Source organism: Pipra filicauda, unplaced genomic scaffold (assembly GCF_003945595.2).
Source record: "Pipra filicauda isolate LSUMZ 115617 unplaced genomic scaffold, ASM394559v2 scaffold118_size2161507_pilon, whole genome shotgun sequence".
Lineage (NCBI taxonomy): Eukaryota > Metazoa > Chordata > Aves > Passeriformes > Pipridae > Pipra > Pipra filicauda.
In genome coordinates this window covers 1867574-1890481 of record NW_024103640.1, presented here as the reverse complement: position 1 = coordinate 1890481, position 22908 = coordinate 1867574, and the positions used below count along the sequence as shown (strand labels likewise).

The 22908-nt window shown below is 42.1% G+C and overlaps 1 protein-coding gene across 2 annotated transcripts; it reads left to right on the top strand.

Moving 5' to 3' along the window:
* The first annotated feature begins 47 nt into the window (after positions 1 to 47).
* PUS10 (pseudouridine synthase 10) lies at positions 48 to 22908 on the top strand. Of its 2 annotated transcripts, none has more exons than XM_027738704.2 (18): positions 48 to 105; positions 1733 to 1869; positions 3044 to 3310; positions 4839 to 4925; positions 9154 to 9188; positions 9974 to 10085; positions 11420 to 11481; positions 13832 to 13877; positions 15559 to 15623; positions 15982 to 16067; positions 17793 to 17918; positions 18712 to 18768; positions 19652 to 19728; positions 19819 to 19874; positions 20000 to 20117; positions 21173 to 21315; positions 21991 to 22090; positions 22621 to 22908. In XM_027738704.2, the coding sequence occupies exons 1-18, from the start codon at positions 54 to 56 to the stop codon at positions 22657 to 22659; spliced, it is 1665 nt and encodes a 554-aa protein (XP_027594505.1). In that variant the 5' UTR covers positions 48 to 53; the 3' UTR covers positions 22660 to 22908. The 2 variants fall into 2 exon arrangements, with proteins under 2 accessions (XP_027594505.1, XP_027594506.1); XM_027738705.2 differs by lacking the exon at positions 48 to 105 and adding an exon at positions 311 to 755.

Here is a 22908-nt window from a genome sequence, read left to right as displayed (position 1 = left end):
GCTGTTCGTCCAGCGGCCCTGCGGGCACGACGCCCCGCCGCGCCGGCCGAGCGATGCGCTCTGCGGAGCAGCTGAGTGAGCCTGTGCCGGGCCGCGGAGCGAGCGGTGAGCGAGGGGAGCGGGACCGGGAATGGGATGGGGATGGGAATGGGGATGGGAATGGGAACGGGAACGGCGTCTCCGGCCTGCGAGGGGGTCGGCCATGTGCTGAGCGGGCCCCGTTTGTCCTCATCCCTCCGTCTCAGCCCGTGCGCGGCGCCTCAGTGGGGGGGGGGTAATGGGGTCCCCTCAGCCCTGAGGGGTCGGGGGTCCCGACCTCCCCCAAATCCTGAGGTTTCGGGCTGGAATAGGAGTACTGAGCTGCCCTCCCTCAGATATACTCTGAAAGTGCTGAGCTCCCTCTCCCAGCCTTGAGATGTTGGGCCAGGCTGGGGGTGCTGAACCTCCCGAAAGATTCCACCTCCTTCCCCCTCCTCCTTGCCCCAAAATATCCCCAATATCACCACGTTTGCCCTGATGTGTCAAACAATGCCAATATTTAACTCTCATAAAGGTGAACTGGCAGTTTAACCTAAAAGCCTGTTTGTTCGTGTTTGCTGTTTCTTGCTGAAAGGGGATTTGAGGTTTTCCAGGTAGCCCTTGGATTTTTACAGCTTTCCATAAAGAATCCAAATCCAGGACAAAAAAAATCGTCGAATTAATAACTCTTCCCATGCTGTAGAGGTTTTTCCACGGCTCCAGTATTTCTGTGCCAGGTACTTCTGAGCAGGATTGGATATTAAATTTCAAAGAGACACTGGAGGAAGGATCTGTTAAGGTTTCCCAAGAGCCAAACCACACCAGGTCAGAGGGATCCCCCAAACCCAGAGATAATTGGAGACAGGAGCACTTGGCAGAGGAATGTGCCCTGCACACACAGATTTTCCTGTGGCACCTGTTTATTCCTGCTTTGGGTGACAATGGACTAATTGAACCTGTGGTTATTCCTATGTGCTCCTGAAGTTCCCTCGTGAGCAGCTCACTGGGAATCTCTCATTTTCCATATTTTTCAAAAAATGCTGAGAGTTCTATCCCATTATTACATTTTGGCCTGTTCTAAAGGGCGGAAAAAATGACAGGAAACCAAAGTAGCCATAATATTTTAGGGAGAGAAAAAAGTATTATGAGATTTCTCACAAAAACATGAGTCCCATGTTGGGATGGGAAATAAGAAATCTTTAAAAATTGCAGGGGCTAATGGATAGAAAAGGCTTCCTTGGCCTCTAGGGCTTTTGTGGCAAAAGGGGCTGGCATATGTTGTTTGAGGCTTTTTTTTCCCCCCTGTGATTTTAACACACTGATTCTTTAGGCTCTGCGATTTTTGGGAGGAATTTCCATTTTAAATTGGGCTTAAGATGTCTTAGATCCACCCTCCTTCATTCAGTAAAGGTTAACATGTCATGTAATGCACTTTATCCAACATAAAACTGGGCAGAAGCTCAGCATTCCCTTGTCAGAACTCTTGAATTCAGGTTTTTCTAGGAAAAACCTTGGAAGTACAGAAGCTTTTCCCCTGGTCAGTGGTGGTTTGGGGTTGGTCTTCCACTTCTCTTGTGCCTGTGATTTAAAACAAACACGTATCCTAAACTTTCTTTAGAGGACCAAAAAAAATCCAGCTATTTTAAATCCAGTTAAATTGCTGAACTGTGTTTATTCTAAGCTTTATTTTTTCCTTTTCTTTTTGGAATTTTAGGATTCCCCAGCATGTCTTCACTAGCAGAGAAGGACAGACCAATTGTTCAGCTCTTACTCAACGCTGGCACTTGCCCACGATGTATTTTGAGGTTCTGCTGTGTGGGATCACAGACCCTTTACAGACATCCAGACAAGGTTTGGCCTTTGTATTCCTGGTTAGAATGTGGGAGCACATGGATGCAGTGTCCTTTCCACTACCCTGGAGGAACCAGCTATGCTCCAAGCAGTTTTGCCTCATTCTTCCTTCAGTAGAATTGGTAGTGGGATGCACCTGAAGAATTGCAGGGCACAGGTTAAGGATAAAGCTTCCTTTTTCACTCAGTCAAACACAGTGTCATTACACGTCCTTTTTAGCTGACCTTAGTGCTGAAATTCAGTGTTGTTTTAATTTTTCCTGGCTGTGCATAGTCTTTCTTGCCTTCTTTCTTACGCTTGGAACTCCTCGACTTGGTTTTGGCTCTTTGCTTTTTCTCTGTGTTGGTTCTTTGAGACCTGTCTCAAACATCTCCATTTGCTTGCTCTAATCCCTTCTCTTTATGCTGGTGTCTGTCTTGAACTTTGTTCAAGTTAAGACTCCCCAGCATTCATTTCTAACATTTTTCTTCCCTATCCTTGTCCATTTTCTGTCAGTTATTTGAGGAGTGTTCACTCTGTGTGCCATTTTTTTATTCTTTTGCATCTCTACCTGATTTTCCTGTGAGTTGCAACAACGCAGTAACTGCTGACTTTCTTACTGAAGACATTTTAATAAATCCTTCTTTCTGAACTGTGTCTTTATCTCTTATCCTTCCAGAAATTCAGAGACAAGCAGGTTCTTCTCCCTCCTCACCAGCACATCCTCTTAAGTTCTGAGTTCTTAGGTTCTTACTCTGTGTATTTAATTTCACCCCCAACCTGTATCTGCTCTTATTTTCCTTTTATGCCATACTAACCAGCTCTCTTCCTGGGCTAATGGAGTTAGAGAAATTAAATTCTAATCTAATCCAAATGACAAGAAGGCACTAAATGTCTATTTTCATGGAATAGCAATGAGGCAAAAATAAATGTGTTTCTGCAAGACAGGTCTGGAAAATGTTTTCGCTCTTGGATGGTAAATGAGTCTGTTGAGCAACAGTTTCTCTGGAAATTTCTGTTTTTAGAAAAATGCAGCTTGGAGCTGTTTAATTGTGTCTTCAAGATGTCTTTGGGAATAAATTCCAAGTTGTTAATTACATAAACTAAGGCTCAGCTGGAATGCTTAGCACTGCTTTATGGAATTGTGTTTGTTCGAGAGATAAAAACAACAGAATGATTCCTGTGTTTGTGTTAGGATTTGATGAAGGATTTACAAGACTTCCTGAAAAAGAATCAAGGAGAAGAAGGCACAGTTTGTTTGGAGGTGGTTGACCCACCTTGTAAGAGGATCAGGCTTGAAGACACCGAAGAAGGTCCCGAGGATCTGAACCACAACGGAGCCCTCCCGCGGATTCCTTCGGAGAACGCCGGGAATGCTGCAGTGGAGAGCTGTGCTGGGAAGGTTTGCAACGTGTGTTTGGGAATCCTTCAGGAGTTCTGCGAGGCTGACTTTGTTAAAAGGGTAAATCCCTGTTCTTAGTCTTTTGGGGTCCTTTTTCTGGAGCTTGTCTATGTCGGGGCCCACAGTGTAGAGCTGATGGTTAAAACCCCATGCAATTTTGGGGTGGTTTTTTTTCTTTGAAAGAAAAAAAAAAAACCAAAAGACAAACCAAAACATTTACCTGTTTTGAGTATTTGAAGTGTAGGTGGCACCATCCCACTCCATCCTGCTCCTGGGCAGTGTTTGCACACCTGTAACATCTGTGTTGGTACCAGATTTTCCCCAGGCTTTGTCATAGTGTCAGTTCTTTAAAAAAAACAGCAGTGCAGGTGCAAGGGAATGACTGCAGGGAGCACACTTCCCTAAGAAAAGGATTAACTCATTCATGGTTACATGAATTTAGGAGATAAACCTGAGGTCCCAAGGAAAACCTCAGTGTGAATAGTGACCTCTCTTCACTTTTTTTATGTGACAGGAAAACGAGGAGTCATCAGCTGCTGTTCTCTTAACTCCGTGTTTTTAATACAGCATGAACCTGTCTTTATGAAGGAATAATATTTAGAGAGCCACAGAGGAAGAAGATGTTTTGGTGATACAACAGATTGTGGGTATAATAGAGGAAATGAGAGTTAGGAGAAACATCACCTCTGAGCACTCAGACTGCTCATGTGACAAACTGAAATATCAGCTGGAAAACTCCCACCTGCATTTGAGATGTTTAACAGGGTTTTAATAGGAAAGAATTTGGTTTAATAGCATGAATGTATCTAAAAAATGGGACTAAACAGAAAGCAGAGTATATGGTTTCTGTTGTTGCAGTGCATTATGTTTCTTTTTTGTTGCCATGGGCAGAATATGTATCTTTGTACAGAAACACTTGTTTCTGAGTTACTCTCTTCAGTAGCAAGGGAAGATCTGGCAGAACTTGTTAAGGCACTGCAAAACCTAATTATTTTATATGTAAAGATGCTGATTTCACCTTGAAAGCTCAGAATTCCTCTCTAACATTCCCCAGAATCACTGACATTTTGGATGACTTCTCCATGTGTGTTGGCATCTTTGCCATCAGTTCTCACTGGCCCACTTTAAAATGTTAGATGTGTCTTTGGAATCCTACTTCAAACAGGATTTTTCACAAGGAATTAATGCTGTGGGTACCTGTTTGTTCCTGTCTTGTCCCAGGATCTTAGACATTTTTATTGTCCTAGAATTAATTTATCACTGCCATGAAGGAAGATGCTCAGAGTTGGCTATTCTTGTCTTTGGTCACTGTGATGTAGATTTTTGGACACAGATTTCAATATACAATTGGTCTTGGCTTTAAAATAGTGAATTTGGTTATTTCATAGCCATAAGGGTACAGTTTATTAGTAACTTTTTTCTTAACAGAACAAAGAAGCTTATATTTCACTGAGTGATTAGTGATTACTCTGGTTTGGATGTTCAGCATCTCTCTGAATGTGTGTTAACATGAATTAACAATAATTGAATAAAGAATATCAACTCAGTGCCATTGCTATGGTTTCATATTAAACTCCTTCTCTTCCAGGTGTGCCAAAAAGTTAATTCTGCTGACTACCAGTTCACTAGTTTTGTATTTTCTGTGTCACTCCCCCCCCAGCTCTCTGTTAGGGAGGTAAGTAACTTAAATAACTTCAACACATATTAAACAAAGTAACTGTGGAATGTACAAGCTGGAGGTGGTTTGATTTTTAATTGTTACTGCTTAAAAAAAAAAGCCAAAACCACATGCTGGAAGTGAAATCTGCTCTCCCCTTCCTTGTGGGTGAGTATTATTTTAATTAACAAAGGGTCTGAGTCACTTTGGTTTCCAGTTAGCCCAGGAGTTATTTTACAGCTGAAATCCTGAAAGGAGTTTGTTTAAACCCTCAGTGTATTGTTCCCTTTGGATGCCAGCCCTGTGGATCTTCCAGAGGTGGAACTGCACAGCTGGTGCCTTTCCAGAAATAAATGGTAATTGGTAGTGCAGAATACAACCAGAGGAATTTCAGGATGAACTTTTAAGTGTTCAGCATTTTAAATGATGGGAAAATAAACATTTTAATAATCACCCAGCTTGGGCATTGTTGGAAGTCTAGATTTGTAAATCTGAAGCTGTGAAACTACTGATTTTTATGGCAATTTTAATCAAACTCAAATTGCTTACATTTCATTCATTTAATTACAGTGGATAGTAATAATATGAAAGAGTGTATACCCTGGTAATTTTTTTTAATTGAGAGATAATATTAAGCATAATATAACTTGATCAATAAAGCCCCAATTTTTGCTTAGTTGTCAGATGTTTTACAACGTTCCCCTGCTTTCTGATACGAAAAGATGCAAAAATAGTGTTCTAAAAGGCAACATGTAAATTTTTATGATAGATGCTGTGGCAAGATGTGATAGAAGCTTCAGTGGATATGGCAGAAAGAAATGTAGATTGTCTTGGATTTATATATAAACTTGTGGTGAGGTCTCTTCTGATCCCACACAGTTTGATTGTTAAATAATTACTACATTTTTAGTGGTGATTGGTGCTGTGAGTTCTGGCATTTTGGGCAAATGCCAGCGTGATAGCAATCATACATTCTGCTCCTAAGTCTTCTTGAACATAAGATTCTCTACTTCTCATCTTAAATTGAGCATAATTGGTGTGTTTGCTTCGTCTGCCACCGCCTCTGGTAAAATAAGACCAGAGCAAATCGCTTTATGCTTTCTGGCTGGATGAACTGCCCTTATTGCCATTTGATCTTGTGCTCATCCAATATGTCCAGAAAAGCACTTTCAGGCAAGGTGAGTGTGTGTATGCCACGCTGTGTGTGCCTGGGGTGCTCTGACTTACTCCAGCTTTGTGCCTGGTGGCAGCTGAGATGTTCAAAAGGCACCTGGTGTTTGCCGGGGAGCCTCGGTAGAGGGTGGTGTTGCACTGCAGTTCGGGTGAGGGATGTTCTCACACTGTCCTTGTGTTCAAGCAAACCGACAGTCCTACGGTGCCTGGGACAGCCAAGGGAATAAAAGTTGTGCCGTGGGGGCCAGAAATGAAGAGATGGAGTGAAATGAGTGAGTAGGAAGCTCCCAAACCACATCTGTTCTCTTTGGAAGCAGTTTGGGTTCGACCGGGAGAAGGTTTGCATTAGGAAGTTCCTGCTGTCCCTTCCATTCCATCCCTTCGGTCTTGCCAAGTGCTAAACCAGCTTTTTGTGTGCTCCAACTGCAGGGGTGGAAGTGGATGATGGTGGAGGAAGAACTTTAAAAATCATGGGGGTTTATTTACCACCTGTCTGTTCATCACTTTAAAAAAAAAATTGTTAAAAAAAATAATTGGTAAAAACAGTCCCTGTTCTACAGTTACAGAAAAGCAGCAATATGATATGTCCAAATGTCTGAAAATATCAAAATCAAATATCAAAATATCTCTAAATACTGCCTGTTGAAAAGAGGTTATATGTTAAATCCTGCTTTTAGTTCTTGGAACTGCTCTGTGCAAGAACATGTGGAATCTTATCCTAAAAGGACACCCGAAGACAACCTTCCTCCCACTGCCCTTTGTGACACAGAGATTTTCTCCAACGTATTTTTAACCAAAAAAAATCAGAAACTGCCTTTTAATGTTACCTCCAACTCATTTAATGATGAGAGTTGTCATCCTGCCAAGGATAAAAATGTACTGGAGGAGCTGAAAAAGAGCGGGACATAAAATTTCCATTTGCACGGTATTTGTATCTGGGATGCACAGGAGCCTCTTTCCACAAGCAGGATATTTGCTTGGAATAAATCATAAATACAGGAGTCCCAAGTTTATGTCAGACAGCTCTATTAGAATATGAAGTGAGTGGTGCCCTTCAGAAGGGTGACTGAGCTCTGTGTGTTGCCTCAGTCCTGATCCATCATCCCGGTGCTCGCTCCAAGGACACGGATGCAAATAACATCTGCAGCCATCGCTCCCTGTAGGACTGGCTGTACCTCATCCTGGAATTCCCCATCTCCGAGCTCTTTTCTAATCGAGTGGAACAATGCTGGGGCTGGGATTGCAACTGTTGCCACCGTGATCCCTCAGCCAGCAGCACAATAATATCCTGCAGCTTGGAATCAATACAGTGCCCGAGCTCCTGGATTTCAGGGATGGGTTTGCTGCTCGGCATTGCCCTGCAGGCTTGAGCTCTGTAATGAGCATTTGGCATTTTCAAACCACTCCACAAACATGAAGTAATTAGGAAGTAGAGGGATCTGATCCCCTGCTTCATGTGCAGCTGGGACAAAGTAGAGAGAGGGGGGTTTGGAATTTGGGATCTTTTGGCCCCTGTGCTCTCAGTACCCTCATCTGTCGTGTCCTCTTAATTGAAGGGGAAAAAACTAATTTCTTTAATTCTCTTTCAACTCGGAAGTCAAGAGAGAGGAGGTGAAATTTTAGCAGAGCTGCTCACAGGCAGAAGTTTTGTCTGTGTTATAGTTGTACCCCTGGAAAAAAAATGAAAAGGAGTGAGATGAGCCACCTTCCTGAGCACCAAACCTGCTCTAAATGAAGGTGTGGCCGAGCTTTTTAAGCTGCCGATTTCTAGGCCCCGCTCTGCGGTTGTCAAATTCTCTGGTTCAGACTTATGTTCAAGGAATTTCAAGTGGAAGCTATTTTTGTTTATGGTTTTATCTGGGTTATTATGCAAACAAGATGACAATATGCTGGGAGTGAATCAGCCTTACTCACCCCGTCTGCAGCTGTGGGATAATGAATCACTGGATTGGGGCAAACACAGTTCCATCAGTACAACTGCATTTGTGGGTTTGTGGATCGTGGATCTAACAGGGTTCATGTCCTCTCTCTGCCATCCCTTTTTTTTTAGGGTCCCTTTACCCTTTTAGATGTACCAAAGGAAGGATAAGAGACTTTTGGGTTTTTTTTTTTTGATTGAGTTCCTCTCTCATCATGTAAAAGAGATCTATGGTGTGGTTCCTTCTGTTGTTGCTTCATCGTAGGAAGTTTTGAGGGGATTTTTTCTCTTTTTATTAATTGCTTCTTATTCATTATTAGTGAACTCGAGTGTTTGTACTAAAAGCTCCCTCTGATTTCTGGAATTATTCCTTCAGTCCCATATTCAGCCTGTCTCCTAAGCTAAGTGGTGTGCTTTAAATAAGGGAGCAACTCTCAGACTTTGTAATTACTGTAAGACCAGTTATACCTTTTATTTTGTGTTTTTTATAATGGATGATAACTGAATTTGGGGGTTTATTAATTTCTATGTTAATCAGTTTTCATGTACAATTCATATAGACAATTGCTTTTGCATTTTCTCTGTATGGTAAATAACTAATTACTTAAGCTAATTATGGTAAAAAACTAATTACTTAAGTCTTTTTCTAGAAATGAATTTTTATATTCAGATTTAGATATAAATACATTTAGATTTCTATCAATATATAGATATATATCTATATAAATATTTAATTATGTATTATTATATTTTATTGTATATATTTTCTTATGTCTCTATAGTGTATGATTTATTAATTATATAGATGTAAAATTATATCTATATATTAATATAGATATAAATAGATACAAATGTTTTCTAGATATAATGTTTTTCTACATATAAAGCAAGTTCCAAAGTGAAGCCTGATCTTTGTTTTTTTTAAAGCCAGGTAGGATTTGAGGTGAAGAGCAAAGTGATGTCTTACAGATAAAACAAACACCAGTTCCATCTTTCCGCTTCTGAAGCAAAAGCTACATTAAATTCTTAATACTTCCCTTTTGTCCTGAGTTTTTAAAACAGTTTTCCTCCTCAAATTGTTGGGAGTTTTGAGCCTTAATTTCACTTGCTTTTATTTCTTTTCTCTCTTCTCCCTGGGCGTGGCTGTGACTCCAGAGAGCTGCTTGGCTGGGGGTGAAGCAGGAGATGAGGTGAGTGGTGGCTTTTGGAGCTCCCATCCCACTTCTTCCAGATCTAGGGAAAAGAGAGCCACTCCTACTGTTTCCCAGTGCAGTAGAAATTAAAAACTCCTTAATGCAGAAAATGCTACCCAAGAAATTAATGTTGTAGTTTCGAGGTCAGGACAGTTGCTTTCACATCAAGGTGCTTCTGCTCACACTTGTGGAATATTAGACTCACTTCCTACGTCCTTGGCCAAGATTTTAATTTGCTTTGTACCTTCAAAATGAATCATAAGGAAATTCAGAATTGGGAGGTGCTGTCATTTTATTCATTTTTTAAAATTATTAATTCATTTTTCATCGTCCTTCCTTTTGCTGTCTGACAAGAACTCTTTCTATAGACACCATTTCTCTGTATAAATAACGAGCAGGCAAGAAGTTGATTTTATAGTCCTGAAGTGAATTTTATAGTCCCAATTTACCTGGTGCTTACAAAGAATAAGATGGCAGCTGTTTTTAATGTGGTTTTTATATTTTGATGCGGTTTGACCTTAATTGGTGTTTCTGATCTCTTTTGCTCTGTAAGTTCCCAAACAAGTGGTTTGAAACACATCTCTCTTTCTCACCTCTGGATGAGAAAGACTTTTGCAACTACCAGGAAGCTCTGGCATCAGTTTCCTCCTTTTCCACAGGAAAAAAAAAAAAAAAGAATGTTTTACTTGGCACTAGTTATTTAAGTTCCTCTTGAAATGTTCTATGTCATGTATCTACCTTTGACAGATCCCTGTGCAAGTTATTATTTCTTTGTGATTCAGGAATCTGGGCCTTTCCTTGGAAAAGGATGACATTGTTCAGCTGAAGGAAGCTTATAAGTGGATTATCCACCCCCAGTTGGCAGAAGAGTTGGGTGTTCCTGCTGATGGAAAGGTTTTGTATAAATAAGAAAACACTTTTTTCTCTGTTTTGGGGGGTTTTTTTTCATGTATGTGTGTGTATATATATATATTTATACACTTACACATATGGGGAAAATGAAAATATATCCCTTTTCCTTATTAATAGAGAATAAAGTTGCTTTGCTCTTATAATCACTGTAAGGAGAAGAAGGGGGGGAAATTCTTTTAACCAGAGATCTCCAAGTCAATCCTGAGGGAATACCTGCAATACCCCTAAGCAGGCAGTAGAAATATTTTTCCAAACTGTTTTCAGCTTGCAGATTCTGACTTATATTCTTAAAATATTTCTGAAATGCATTGGCTGAGCATGACACTGAGATCTGCCAGACAAATTCAGAAGCACCAGCATCCTGAATGTTAAAATTTCTGCAAACGTGGCTAAAATTCCTGCTGGGGACAAGGCAGTCTGCAGGTTTTACTTGTCACCAGCCAAAGGGCTGACCCCAGGACTGGACTCTCAGTATTCTTAGTCTTTATGTTGATTTGTCTGCTTGCATAATAATTACAGATTGTCTTTTCCCAGGAGTGCTAATTGAAAGCATCCCTTTTGTCTTAGTGAATCAGAAATCACTCTGAAGGTGATCCAAGAAAAAATAAACTTCTTACCTACCAAGTTGGCAAAAGCTCTCCAACACTTGAGCCCTGAGCCACTGCAGACATCCCTGTGCCATAAAAGTTGCTTTTCCAGGGCTCTTTATCTACAAGGCACTTGAATATTAGCCAATCTTTTCAATAGCCCTCTTGGGGTGTTCTGGTGTCTGAATAACAGAAGTAATGAGTGTTGTTTGCCCAAGGCCAAGGAGGGAATTGGGGGTAGAATTGAGATTACACTGGAGTTCCTGGGCTAGCTGTCAATCCATGAGGACACAACTGCCTTTCCTTGCCCCAAGGCCATCCAGTCATTGCAAAGGAAGCCCCTGACAAAATTTTACCGTGGTGACCTCAGGGTTTTTATCTTTATTCCACACTCTCCCAGAAGGCTGCTGGAGTTTAGTGACCGTAATAGGCTTGGAGCACAGGCTGCCCCTGACTCAGCCCCCCGGTGTGGGGGTGTGCGGGTCACTCCTGGCTCTGAAGTGCTCTCAGACAATCTTTGGTGACTTCAGAAATGCAAATGCTGCTGTGGCAAACGTTTGAAAGTCTTTAGATGGAGAATATATGGGTCATTATCTCTTTTGTCTCTCTCTCTTTACTGTTTTCCTTTTTTTTTTTTTTTGCTTGAGAATATCCTCCCGTTTGTTAAAAAAAAACCCCACTATTACCGCCTTCTCGTTCTTTATTTTCTTTTTTTTTTTTTTAATTTAGAGTTTGTTTGAAGTCAGCGTGGTCTTTGCTCACCCAGAGACAGACGAGGAGTGCCGTTTCCTGTAAGTTTGATATAAATAACAAAAGATCTTTATCTAAATATTGTGCAACGTTGTTGGTTTGGATTTGTTGCAGGTGCAGGTGTTTATAAACTAGGACGGGGCCTGCATCTAAACTTCCTCGTGCCCACAGAAAGTTGCAGAGCTTGAAGTTACATCATCTCTGGTTAATTCAGTGTTCTAATGCCAATAAACAAAGTCATCCAGGATTTTGATTGGAACTGGAAGGAGAACGTTGGGATAAGTTGTCCAGTTTCAGCCCTTTTCAAAGTCATTCCCTGGATCATTTAAAAAAAATAAATTCAAACCACATGAGGGAATCTTTTGAGGTCATGCTTAAGTTTTCCTGCTCTTGTAGGAGACACAGATGGGAGGGAAAGCTTGGAAATGTGTTAATCCAATTTAGCTGGTTGATTAAAACAAACAGAAGTTTTGGCCTGGCCCTGTAGGGCATCTGCTGTACACAAAGAGGCAAAATATTTCTGTGAATTTAGCTGCCACTTCATCTGATTTCTCAAAATCTGTAGTATATTGTGGATAATTAGGTTCACTCTTCCTGTTTGCTGATGCTTCCTGGAAAACCTGAGTTTCACTCAGTTAACTTGCACCTGCTGCAGTTAAAATCTGAGCACAGAAGGAGGTTTGGCAGAGATGTCTCTGTTGAACAGCGAATTAATTTCTTGAGACCCGAGATTCCTTTTGCAGCCTTTATGTATTCCCCTGATTTTGGGGAGGGGGGTGAGGGAATGCTTGCTTGGAGATGGACCAGGCATTAGGAATGATTACCAGTGTTTGCTGAACATCTTTCCTTTCCAGCTTCTTCAACACTGGGCAAAAGAGGGAGAAAACTGTAGTCCCAAACCACAGTTCTAAATAACGGTACCTGCAATCCTGTAAAAACAAGTGTTTCTGGATCCTGCACCCTTTTGTTCTTATTTATTTAGTTTTACTCCATCAGTTCTTGTTCTCTGTAGTGCTCTTCCTTCCTCTGAAACCTCTCCACTCCTATTTCCAGCCCATCCTTCCATCCTTTTTGTGGCATTTCAGAAGGATGGACGTGGAGCACTTTAAGGTGCCAGTGTTAGTGCTGTAGAGGTGAGCGCTGTAAGGAAGCTCCATTCCACATTCCAATTACTCAGGTTTCTTCCCTGTGACCTGACAATATCCCTCTATTTGCCTTCTCTTTTTAGGATACTTAAACAGCAATTAAGGTTTGAGACACTTTCCTGAAGTAACAGCACATTAATTTAATTACAGAGTCATTTCTGAGGTGTCAAGGCATCCCACAAATGTGAGAGGCTGGCTCTGGGCATGTTCTGAGGCAGTGCTTTGGTTTTGATGTAAATATGAGAAATTTGGCAATTGTCACAGTAGTAGTGACACTCTTGGGTTTTATGGAAGCAAAGCAGGACTTTGTCTCAACCTGGAGAACACTTTTGGACGGGATTTCCAAGTATGGCACCTGCAGTTCCTCATGTCTCAAGCTGTTCCCACACAGCTGTGTGAAGAGTAGGTGAGCTGAAATGACCCTTGGTTGCTCATGGAACATTGAACTGGATCTTGCTGGTTCACATTTGGAGATTTATGTTTAAGGGTAAGGCCATCCTGAAATTTTGGAAGAGAGCATTTGTGTTGCACACCGGCCTGGGAAGCCTCAGAGTCCAAAAGAGTTACAGAGGTTTTGAGAAGCACCAGCAAGAAATGATAAATTGGGTTGTAGGTTAGAAAACATCTCTGGCTTCATACATAGAAATCCAGAAATCCTCCTGCCTGCATACATAGAAATCCATTAATAGGAACAGCAACTTCCTCTGCAGTACCAAGAAAAGTGTTTCCCTGACCTGGCTTTCGCTTTCGTGAAACAACCAAGAGTTTCCTTTTGAAGAGGCAAAACACCAATGGTGTTGAACACCTGGGGTTACTTTTTTGGTGGTACATTGAATTTTCCCATCCAGAAGGGGTGGTTTGAGTCTGGAGTTTGTAGTGGGCATTGTGGAAGAGCAGCGAGCACAGATTTCAAGATCGCAGCAAATCTTGCACAGAACGAAAATATTAATCGTGCCCTTTATCGAGAAAGATTGGAAAGGACTGAAAGCTAAACTTGTTGTGTGCTTTTCCACGTGTTTGTGTTGGTCAGGGCAGAAGAGACTTGCACCCTTTTGTCCAGGGATTCTCTCTGGATCAAGCAATGCACATCTTGCACTGTTTGTGGTTTAGGATTAAGTGAATTTTAAACTCTTGGAAGCGAGACCTTGGATATTGGTACAAAACCCATTTCCACGCCGTGTTTGTGAGTCTGTCTGTTTATTTCTTTTTCTTAAGAGTAGCAGCTAATTTTCATTTCTGCATTTAGAGCCACAACCTGTCCAGACTGTTTCAAACCAGCAAAGAACAAACAGGTAAGATCTCACCTTTTCTGTATTTCTTTTTTGACATCCAGAATTTCACAGCAGTGGCTACAACAAAGAACTTACCTGGGTATTCAGTCAGTGTTTAATGTCTGGTTTCCCTTCATCAGAAATCTCTCTAGTTTTCAGCTGTCTGAAAAATAAAGTTGGCTTGCTTCTTTATTCACTTCACATTTCTCACCTTAAGAAAACTGAGAGCTTGGTGCTTTTTTTTGGGTCGTGCATCCTCCAGGCCATAATTTTAGGAATGGTCTCTGTAAATACCTCCGTTAAGATCTAGGAATTTGATTGTCATTGTTAAAAGTAGCATAAAAGATGATCCTCTAGCTCTCTGTGGGTGAAACAGTTCAGATGAGGCACATTGTGAAGATGAGACTCTGCAGCCAAAAGGGAAATACGTGAGCACGCTGCAGTTCCCATGTCCTCTGATGTGACTGAAAGCCATGAAACAGGCAGGATGGTTTTATCCTTGTGCCTCTGGAGGAGGGGAGGGAAGAAAAGGGACCTTGCCACTTGTTGCAGGCCCTGAGCACACACACAATCATTGATGGAAAAGAGGACACGAGGGATAAAAAACCAGTTGGAGAGAAGCCGATGTAAGTAGGACAGTTGATGTGATCAGAGGGAGAACAAGTGACTTCCATCAGAAGCCATTGCAAGGCCTTTTATTCTTCCTGGAGAAGAGTCTACCAACGTTTGGCAGAGGCAGGAACTGAGCCAGGAATTCTGCTGGCTCTACTCCACCTGAGCAATAAATGCAAGTCTTTTTTTTTTTAGAAGGGTTGTATTGTTATAACTCACTGCTTGCTGCATTGCTTCCCTTGAAAAAGGGGCAAATCCCACCTGAGGAGCCAAACCAGAAGGGCCTGGCTGTTAAAACCACACAGGCAGCAAAATGTGGGGGAATCTAAAGCAAAAATGAAGAGCCATCAGAGGTTTGTCCTCACAGAGAAGCTGTGCTTGAAGCTTCAAGGGCTGTGTTAGTCAGAGAAGTGGGGTAAGAACTGGGTTCTGAGGGAAAATTTCTGTGCCATCTGCTCTAGATAGTTATTTAAACCTGCTGCCACTTTAAGGGTTTTCCAGTTCATCTGTTCTATGAGGAAGAGAAGTGCTATTAGCTCTGATTTATGCTTAGAAGGACAAAGAGCAGCTTTCCTGAAGGCACCCAGGAACTCTGTGTTAGAGCAGAGACTTGAATTGTCCCAAACAATGCCCCAGTATTTTCAACTGCTTTCCCCAAATCCCCAGTCCAGTTTGCAGAAAAGACACCATTAAATTGGAAATCCAGCAGCCAGGGGACTGGGAGGAGAGGCTCAGGAACCTGGACTTCTTCATGTGGAAGGTTCTTCTCTTGGCAAGGAGAAAGCTTTTGGGAGGACCCAAATCAACTTTTGAACTTCAGCACCAGATGCCTCCTCAACAGGCTTCTTTGCAGAACTAGCTGCCTGCTGTCACTGAGATAAAAGCTGGGGCTTAACTCTTGAAAAAGGTGATTTAGGTTTCTGGTCATGGATTTAGGATTCTGATTTTAAACCAGTTTGCAAATTTGGGTCTGGGCTCCCAAGTGAAAAAGCTCAACACTGTGTATATTTTAGTGCTTTTTTTCTCCCTTAGGCATATCCTTTCTCTGTTTTTCTTAGTTCTTGACTCATTTTTTTATTTCACTGTGCAGTCTGTTTTCACCAGAATGGCAGTTATAAAAGCCCTAGAGAAGATAAAAGAAGAGGATTTTCTCAAGTAAGTCTATACTGAAACTAGTTCTTAGTATTGTGCTTCTGTATATAATTAGGATGAGGAGGAAAATATTCTGTGGGTAAGTAGAGGTAGGGTGTCTATAAAAGAACTTTTGGTTGTTTATATTCTGATGGTTTACTGGTTAAAATGTGTTTTCTGTTCTTCTTTTAATTAAGGATTATTTTGAACCTTAGAGTTTGTAAGATAAGCAAGACTTCTGCCCATATTTCCAAAAATGTCAGGAGTTGAGTTTTAATTAAACACCAAGAGCTGTAATATGGTAAAAATCACACACAGTGAGAAGCCATCATGTTTTGGTGTTACTAGTAATTTTTTTTACTCTTTTTTTTTTTTAATACAGGCATTTTCCATGTCCCCCAAGTTCACCAAAGAACCCGTGTGATGCTCTGGAAATTCAGTGCAATAACGGTGCAGTTTTTGTGGCTGGTAAGGTGATGAATTTATTTGCTGCTGTGTCATCTTGAACAGAACTTTCTAACACTGCCATGAGAACCAGAGATTCTTCTGTTTGTAAATCCCTGTAATTAAGTGTAAGAGGCAAAGAAACAAATCCAGCTCTATCCAAGAGTGGGTGGGTCTGAAAGGGGAAGGAAATGACAGATCCCCTCTTTATCACCTGCCTGCAGGAGCATCTGCCCTTCTCCCAGGCCTGTGTATAAACAACTTATTTAAACACATGCAAGCAGATTAAAAAAACCCCAACCTGTAATTTAAATCCAACACACTGTGTTTAAAGGGATGATAAAAATCCTGGCTACAGGAAAATGGAAAATGAAAAAAAATGCACAAGTGAGTGGCAGGTTGGTTGATGTTCTACACGTACCCCCTTTTTTTTTTTTTTAATTACTGATTAGACAGATTTTGGGAATTCAAGATACCCAGTTCCTTTTAGCCTTTTCCAAACACACTGTTTTATTTTAGCTTGCTTTGTTGGATGGTTTTATCAGAATCCATCTGTATGAAGAACAAGAGGGTTTGCTTTCTGCATGTCATTTAATATTGGCTTTGTGATTTACAGTTTATATCTTGCTACAACAACAACAACAAATCCAGGCAGGATTTTTTTTAATTTTCAACGAAATAAATCCAAAATGGGATTTATTGAGCACAGAGCAGTTATTTTGTTATTATTAAATGAGACAGGATCTTAATTAGCAAGCACAGTTTCAGAGTTAGCGTTGCCCTCTTGACCTTCCCTTTGGTGTTCAGTGATCACTTCCCACCTCAACTTGGGTTTTTTTTTTTTTTGGAGGATTCAGGAGCTGTCAAACCGAGAAACACCTTCTGTGTTTTTTTTTTTAAAACCTCCCCTTGTTCAGATCAAGAGTTAAAATTCTTATCTTGTTCTCCTTTTTCCATTTTATGGAAGGAGAATTTAGCAGTGAGAAGCTGCCTGTGAAGGGTGAGTCACCTCCTTTCCTTGCCCCAGTGAAACGGTTACTCAGTTTCCCCATTTGTTTGCGTGGCTTTTTCTGCAAGAGGGAAACATCGTTCAAGATAGGAAAATATGATACAACCCCCCCAAAAAACTCGAGGTGTCAGAGGCACAGTGTAAAGCACAGAGCTGCTCTGAGCTCCTCTGCAAGGTTTCACACGAACGAGGCCCTTGCTTTTGGGAATATGTTTCACTTCTTACCAAACCTGTCCATAAAAAAGGCTCCTGTTGGCCATCCAAGGCTTGTTCTTTGGTTGTAGCAGCCCTTGTGCCACAGAGGTGCCATGAGATCAGTCCAAGGATGCCAATCTCTTTACCTTCCTGACGTTCCTCCTAGTTTATCGTGGGGATTTTCTGCTCCTCACGTGGTTTTCCTTGGGTGCCAAAGCATTTTAGTTTGGATTTGTCTCCTTATGCCTTCAGAAAGTGGCAGGACTTGGCTTGGAACCTGAACTGCTCCATACAGGAGGGTTATCCCTGAAGGTGGGACTGCAGCAACAGGCTCTCCAAGCCCACCTTTAAGTGGCTGTGCTGGATACTGGAATTCTCCTGGATGAGGCCACAAGCATTCCGTAGTGCTGCTGGAATTCTCTTCCACAAAACGAGTTTGAGCCTGGAAAGTCATTTCCACAAAGCTCCAATGAAGGTTAAATGGCTTAAAAACTTTTGTCCCTTGGTTTAGAGGGATTACAGCTAACTCAGCTCTTTTTTTACAGGAAGGTACAACAAATATTCCAGGAATTTACCTCAGACCCCCTGGATTATTGATGGGGAGAGGAAGCTGGAATCTTCAGTGGAAGAACTAATTTCAGAGCACCTCATGGCCGAATTCAAAGCAGACAGTAAGTATTTAGGAGATCTCTTACCAGACATATTTTTCATCAGTGCTAGAAGATTTTTTAGAAGAGTTTTCTTAGTACCCACCCACTTAATCCAAGAGTGTGAGGGGAAAAAAGCTATTGTTTCTTTATCCCTCTCTTATCCTTCCAAGTCAAAGCTTGTAAACTTTTTTTTAGCTGTGATCTGTGAGTAATTAGATCCTCTTATCCTGCTAAAGTAGCTCCTCAGTTCATCTGATGATGCAAATACCTTGGTTTCATGTATAGCAGGGTTTTTGCCCACCAACCTTCTGATGGGTTGGTGATTCATAAAATGACTTGTATCAAGGAGGTTTTTTGCCACCAGCATTTTGTAACATCTGCCTGGCTTTCAAGCCCTTCGTGTCTCTTGCCTTGATTCATTTCTTCAGTGCACATAATGCTCATCCAGGGATTATCCAGATGAAATAATCACTGCCCGTTGCTTGTGGAATTAAAAACAACAGAAAGCCCAAGGAGAAATTGCATTAAATATCAGTTTGGAGAACACCCTCCTGCTTCCCTCTCCTCTCCTCCCAGTGGATGTGTTACTCTGGTTGGAGTATCTCATTCAGGCCAAGGAACTGGGAGTGCTCATCAAAAAACTTGTGAATAAACAGTAATATCCCAGATTTGTCCCTGAAGTGTCTGTAAAGGCAACTCTTGGAAGCAGATTTTGCAAACAAGTTTAGAAAGATGTTATTTCACCTTTTAAGCTGCAGAGGGTATTAAAAATGTAAAATAAAAATCTCACCTGCCTTGTTTAAATCTGTTACAGGCTTTAATTTTTCTTCCTCTGGAAGAGAAGATGTGGATGTGAGGACACTAGGAAATGGTAAGGCTTGGAAAATCCCTTGTGAAACACAGAAACTAAGTGGTTGTGTGAGCTGTTTTAATGGATCTTGCTGAATGCTAAGGCAGGCTTTGAAATTTTATCTCAGAAACATTATAGTGCTATTTATATATTTATTCCCAAAGACCAAACGCCGTCTCAGTGGCCTTGGCTGCATGGAAAGGCAGAGCTGGTTGGGAGTATTTGATTTTATTCACTCCCTGCTTTGAAGCCATTTCTGTCAGACTCATTCCTGTCTTGTTTGCTGTTGGATCCTTCTAATTCCCTCACTGTCCCTGTGGAGTAGGGGGAGCCTTATTTTCTTTTTCAACTTGGGTCCTTTGGAAAGGTCAGGCTGCTTTCCAATATGCTGGAGCTGCTGCAGCCAAAGGAGGAGGGCAAGAAAAAGTAAAAATGAGCAATTCCATGTTTCAGTTGCTGTCTGATTGCTGTGGCTCCTGGCATTGCTTGTGCTGGGGATTGTCCCTGGCCCCGAGCAGAGAGAGAACAACTCTGGCAACAGATGTTGAGCTGAGGGAGCAGGGATTTAACATCCTCTTGCACCTGGGCATTGCTGTAGGTGACAGAAAATAAGCTAATTAACTTTTTTCTTATTTTATTTTTTAATTAGCACAGACTTGTACCAGAAGTCTTCTGGGAAGTCATAATTTGCACTCGCTGCCGAAACTGGGCTTTAGTAGCCAAAAAAAAAAAAGTCCCTCATTTCTTCTCCTTCCATCTGATGCCACATCCCTAAACCCACAAGTCCTGTCCCTGTTTGTCTTAACAGCAGCCAGGCTTCACACCTCCCAGCCTTCCTGTGTAAATTCCCGTGTTCATTTAGAACACTCATGTTTTTGTGTTTTATGGCTGTGCCTGATGCCAGGAAGGCCCTTTGCAATCGAGCTGGTGAATCCTCGCAGGATCCACTTCACCGCCGAGGAAATGAAGAGGCTGCAGCAGGTAAATCATTTGCACCTCACAGAGCCCGTGGAGCATGTGCTGCCTCTCCAACCCAGCAGCTCTAACTGGTTCCTTTTGAAAATATCACAGGCAATTAATAACTCTTCAGACAAAATCCAGGTTCGAGACCTGCAGCTCGTCACCAGGTCAGTATTTCCCGGCGCTGCCGAGGGGTTTCAGGGCAACACTTTGGGACTTGTGCAAGTGGTCTTGCTCACAGCCTGGGATAATTATGCTTGTGTTAAGTGAGTCATTAGTTTCTCTTGTGCAGAGAGGCAATTGGTCGTATGAAGGAAGGTGAGGAGGAGAAGACAAAGACCTACAGTGCCTTAATATGGACGGACAAAGCAATCCAGAGGGAAGACATCGCGCTCCTGGATGATATCAAGGTATCAGGAGCTCTTGTTGCTGATTTAAATAGTACCTGTTCTGGTGCCCCAGGGAAGAGTTAAATACTGTTAAATACTATATCTCTTCCTCTGTGTTTGTTTTTTTTTATCAGGGTTTCTCTTGTTGTAGGGACTTCCATACCACCTTTTTTTAACTTCACCACAGTCATCCAAGCAGGACAGCTGCCCAGCTGTTGGCCAGGCCAACAAACACTTTTGTAATGTTCACCTTCCAGGACACCAAATAATCAAAATTAGTGGATGGCAGAGGAGGAAACCTGGCACCTGCACCCCTTCCTTTACCTTACAAATTGTTTTGTGTAAGCAGAAGTGGCAGAGCTTTTGTTCTGCTCTACAGCCGCTCTCCCGCGGCCGCAACAATTCCAAGTTGGAAGTGCCTGTGACAAAGAGTGGTAAGAGGCCTTAGGAAGGCCCAGCACGCTCTGGAATGAGCACTTTCTCCAGATGTTGGGCTGATGGAGAAGTGGGTTCAGCTTTTGTTGTGCTGCACCATTTCCTACAGCTCTTCCCCGTGAACTCCAAGCAAGTGCTCACAGCTCAGGGAGACAACTGTTGGCTTTTCCTGGAGCTTCCCTCAATCCTGAAAAGTTGCCTTTCAAACTGCTGCATCTCCTTTGGGAAGGGAGCGGGGAATGAACTTCTGAAAAGACTGTTCTGAGATCTAATCTCATTTCAGGGGCTTTTTTCCCCTCACTTTTATTTCTAGGGGGTTGGCTGTAGTTTAGACAAAGCATTTTGTGGGTGGGATTTTTTTTTTTTTCCCTGATTTGCCCTGAGGCTCTCAGCGAGCTGCTAAATCCTGGAGTCATTCCAGCAAAGGGCTATGGAGATTTCAAGGTTATTCCTCTGTATTTGTGATTCCATTAGTTTGTGTTCGCGCGAGGCCTCGGAGATGGCTGTCCTTTCTCCTTGGATAAACTTGGAAAAAATGAGTCCTGTCTCAAGCTTACTCAAAAAGATGGGATTGGTTCACAACACTTGTGACTCTCCTACAGTCTGTTCAGTGTGTTGCATTTCACTCTCTCTTGTGGCAGGAATTAAAACTGGACCAGAAGACCCCTCTCCGTGTTCTGCACCGGCGGCCTCTGGCCGTGCGCTGCCGGATCATCCACACCATGAGCTCCGAGTACATCGACGAGCACCATTTCCGCCTGCACCTCAAGACTCAGGCAGGGACGTATCCTTGGCTGCCCTGGCACCAAACAGCTCCTGACTGGAGTCACTTGGCTGCCCTGGCACCAAACAGCTCCTGATTGGAGTCACTGAGATCACAGGAAGTTTCCTGCTCGGATCCCTGCTCTCCAGCAGTTGTGTGTTGCTGCAGGATCTTTGCTTTTATATGGCACAATTCCACACCGAGGTTTTCATTCCGAAATGGCTCCTGTGCGTGTGGAGTTCTGTGCTGACCACTCACAGAATTACAGAGTATTCTTAGTTGGAAGGGACCCACAAGGACTATTGAGTCCAATGCCCTGATAGTTTAAATGCATGTGACAGCCACAGAAATGTCCTGGTTAAAAATACACTTTCTTAATTTAACTGATAACTTCTCACCTTAGAAAATCAGCTTTTCTGCAATATTGAATGCACTTCAATGCAGACTGTGGGTTGCTGCTACTTAAAAGTTAAGAGTTTTGTCATAAAGTCACCCCTCACTTTGGAATAAATCAGAAGATAAAGGTCAGTGGTGCAGTTTTTGGCACTAGAGTCAGAAGCCAGGAATTAGGAGTTCTTTTAAAGCTTAACAAGATGTTAACTAAAAACTGGCTTAAGAGTAAAAAAACCCACCTTTTTTCCCCCCCTTTTGCTTTCTTTGCTGTAAAATCCACCTCTCCTTAGCCAGTGTTTCCAGCTACATTAAGGAATTTGTGCATGGAGACTTTGGAAGAACAAAGCCTAATATTGGGTCCCTCCTGAACAGAACTGCTGACATTCTGGAGCTGGATGTGGAAGTAAGTTGTTTGCTATTTATCCTTCCTGGAAATTACTAAGGGGGTGGAATTTTTGAGGTGCTTTCCATGGAATTGCTCCAAGTGGATCAACATTCCTTAGCACAGTTAATAGAAAAATTAATATTAATGCAAGAATAGTGGTTTGTCCCACACTGCCACACGTGCCGGGCTTCCTCTTCCAAATTTGTGTCAGGGAGGGGTGGGAGGACACATCATGAATTTACAACACTAGTCATCAGCTTATCCTTGCTTAGATTTGGGGACAGGTGATGGTTTTCTACTCAAGCACCACCCAATACCTGAATATTTCTGTGCCATCCATCCACTCGTGGTTTGTTTTCACACCGTGACGGCCCAGCTGCAGGATGGGGAGAAGCTGGAGACAGTTCACATTCCTAACAAACGGTTCTGGGCACTTTGGAAACGCAGCCCAACATCCAGGGATGCTGCAAAAGGAGTTGTGACTCTTTTGATATGTGTAAAATATCAGCTCTGGTGATTTTGCCTTTTTTTTTCCTCCCCTTTCCTAGTCTGTTGACGTCGACTGGCCTCCGACCCTGGATAACTGACTTCCCAAGGGATGAGGAAGCAGCAGCTCATGACCAAACACTGTGCAGTGTTTCAGCCTGGGTGCAAAGGGTTTCCATGGAACACTTGGATCATGTTGATCTGCCAAAGGATACCCTGACTTTGAATCTACTTTGAACACTCTGGACCAGGTAGTGTTGGTTCAGTCTCTGGCCTTACTTTAATTTCTTCCGTGCATAAAAAGATTTTGGGAAGCCAGTGCATTCCTGATAAATTATAGTTAAAGATAA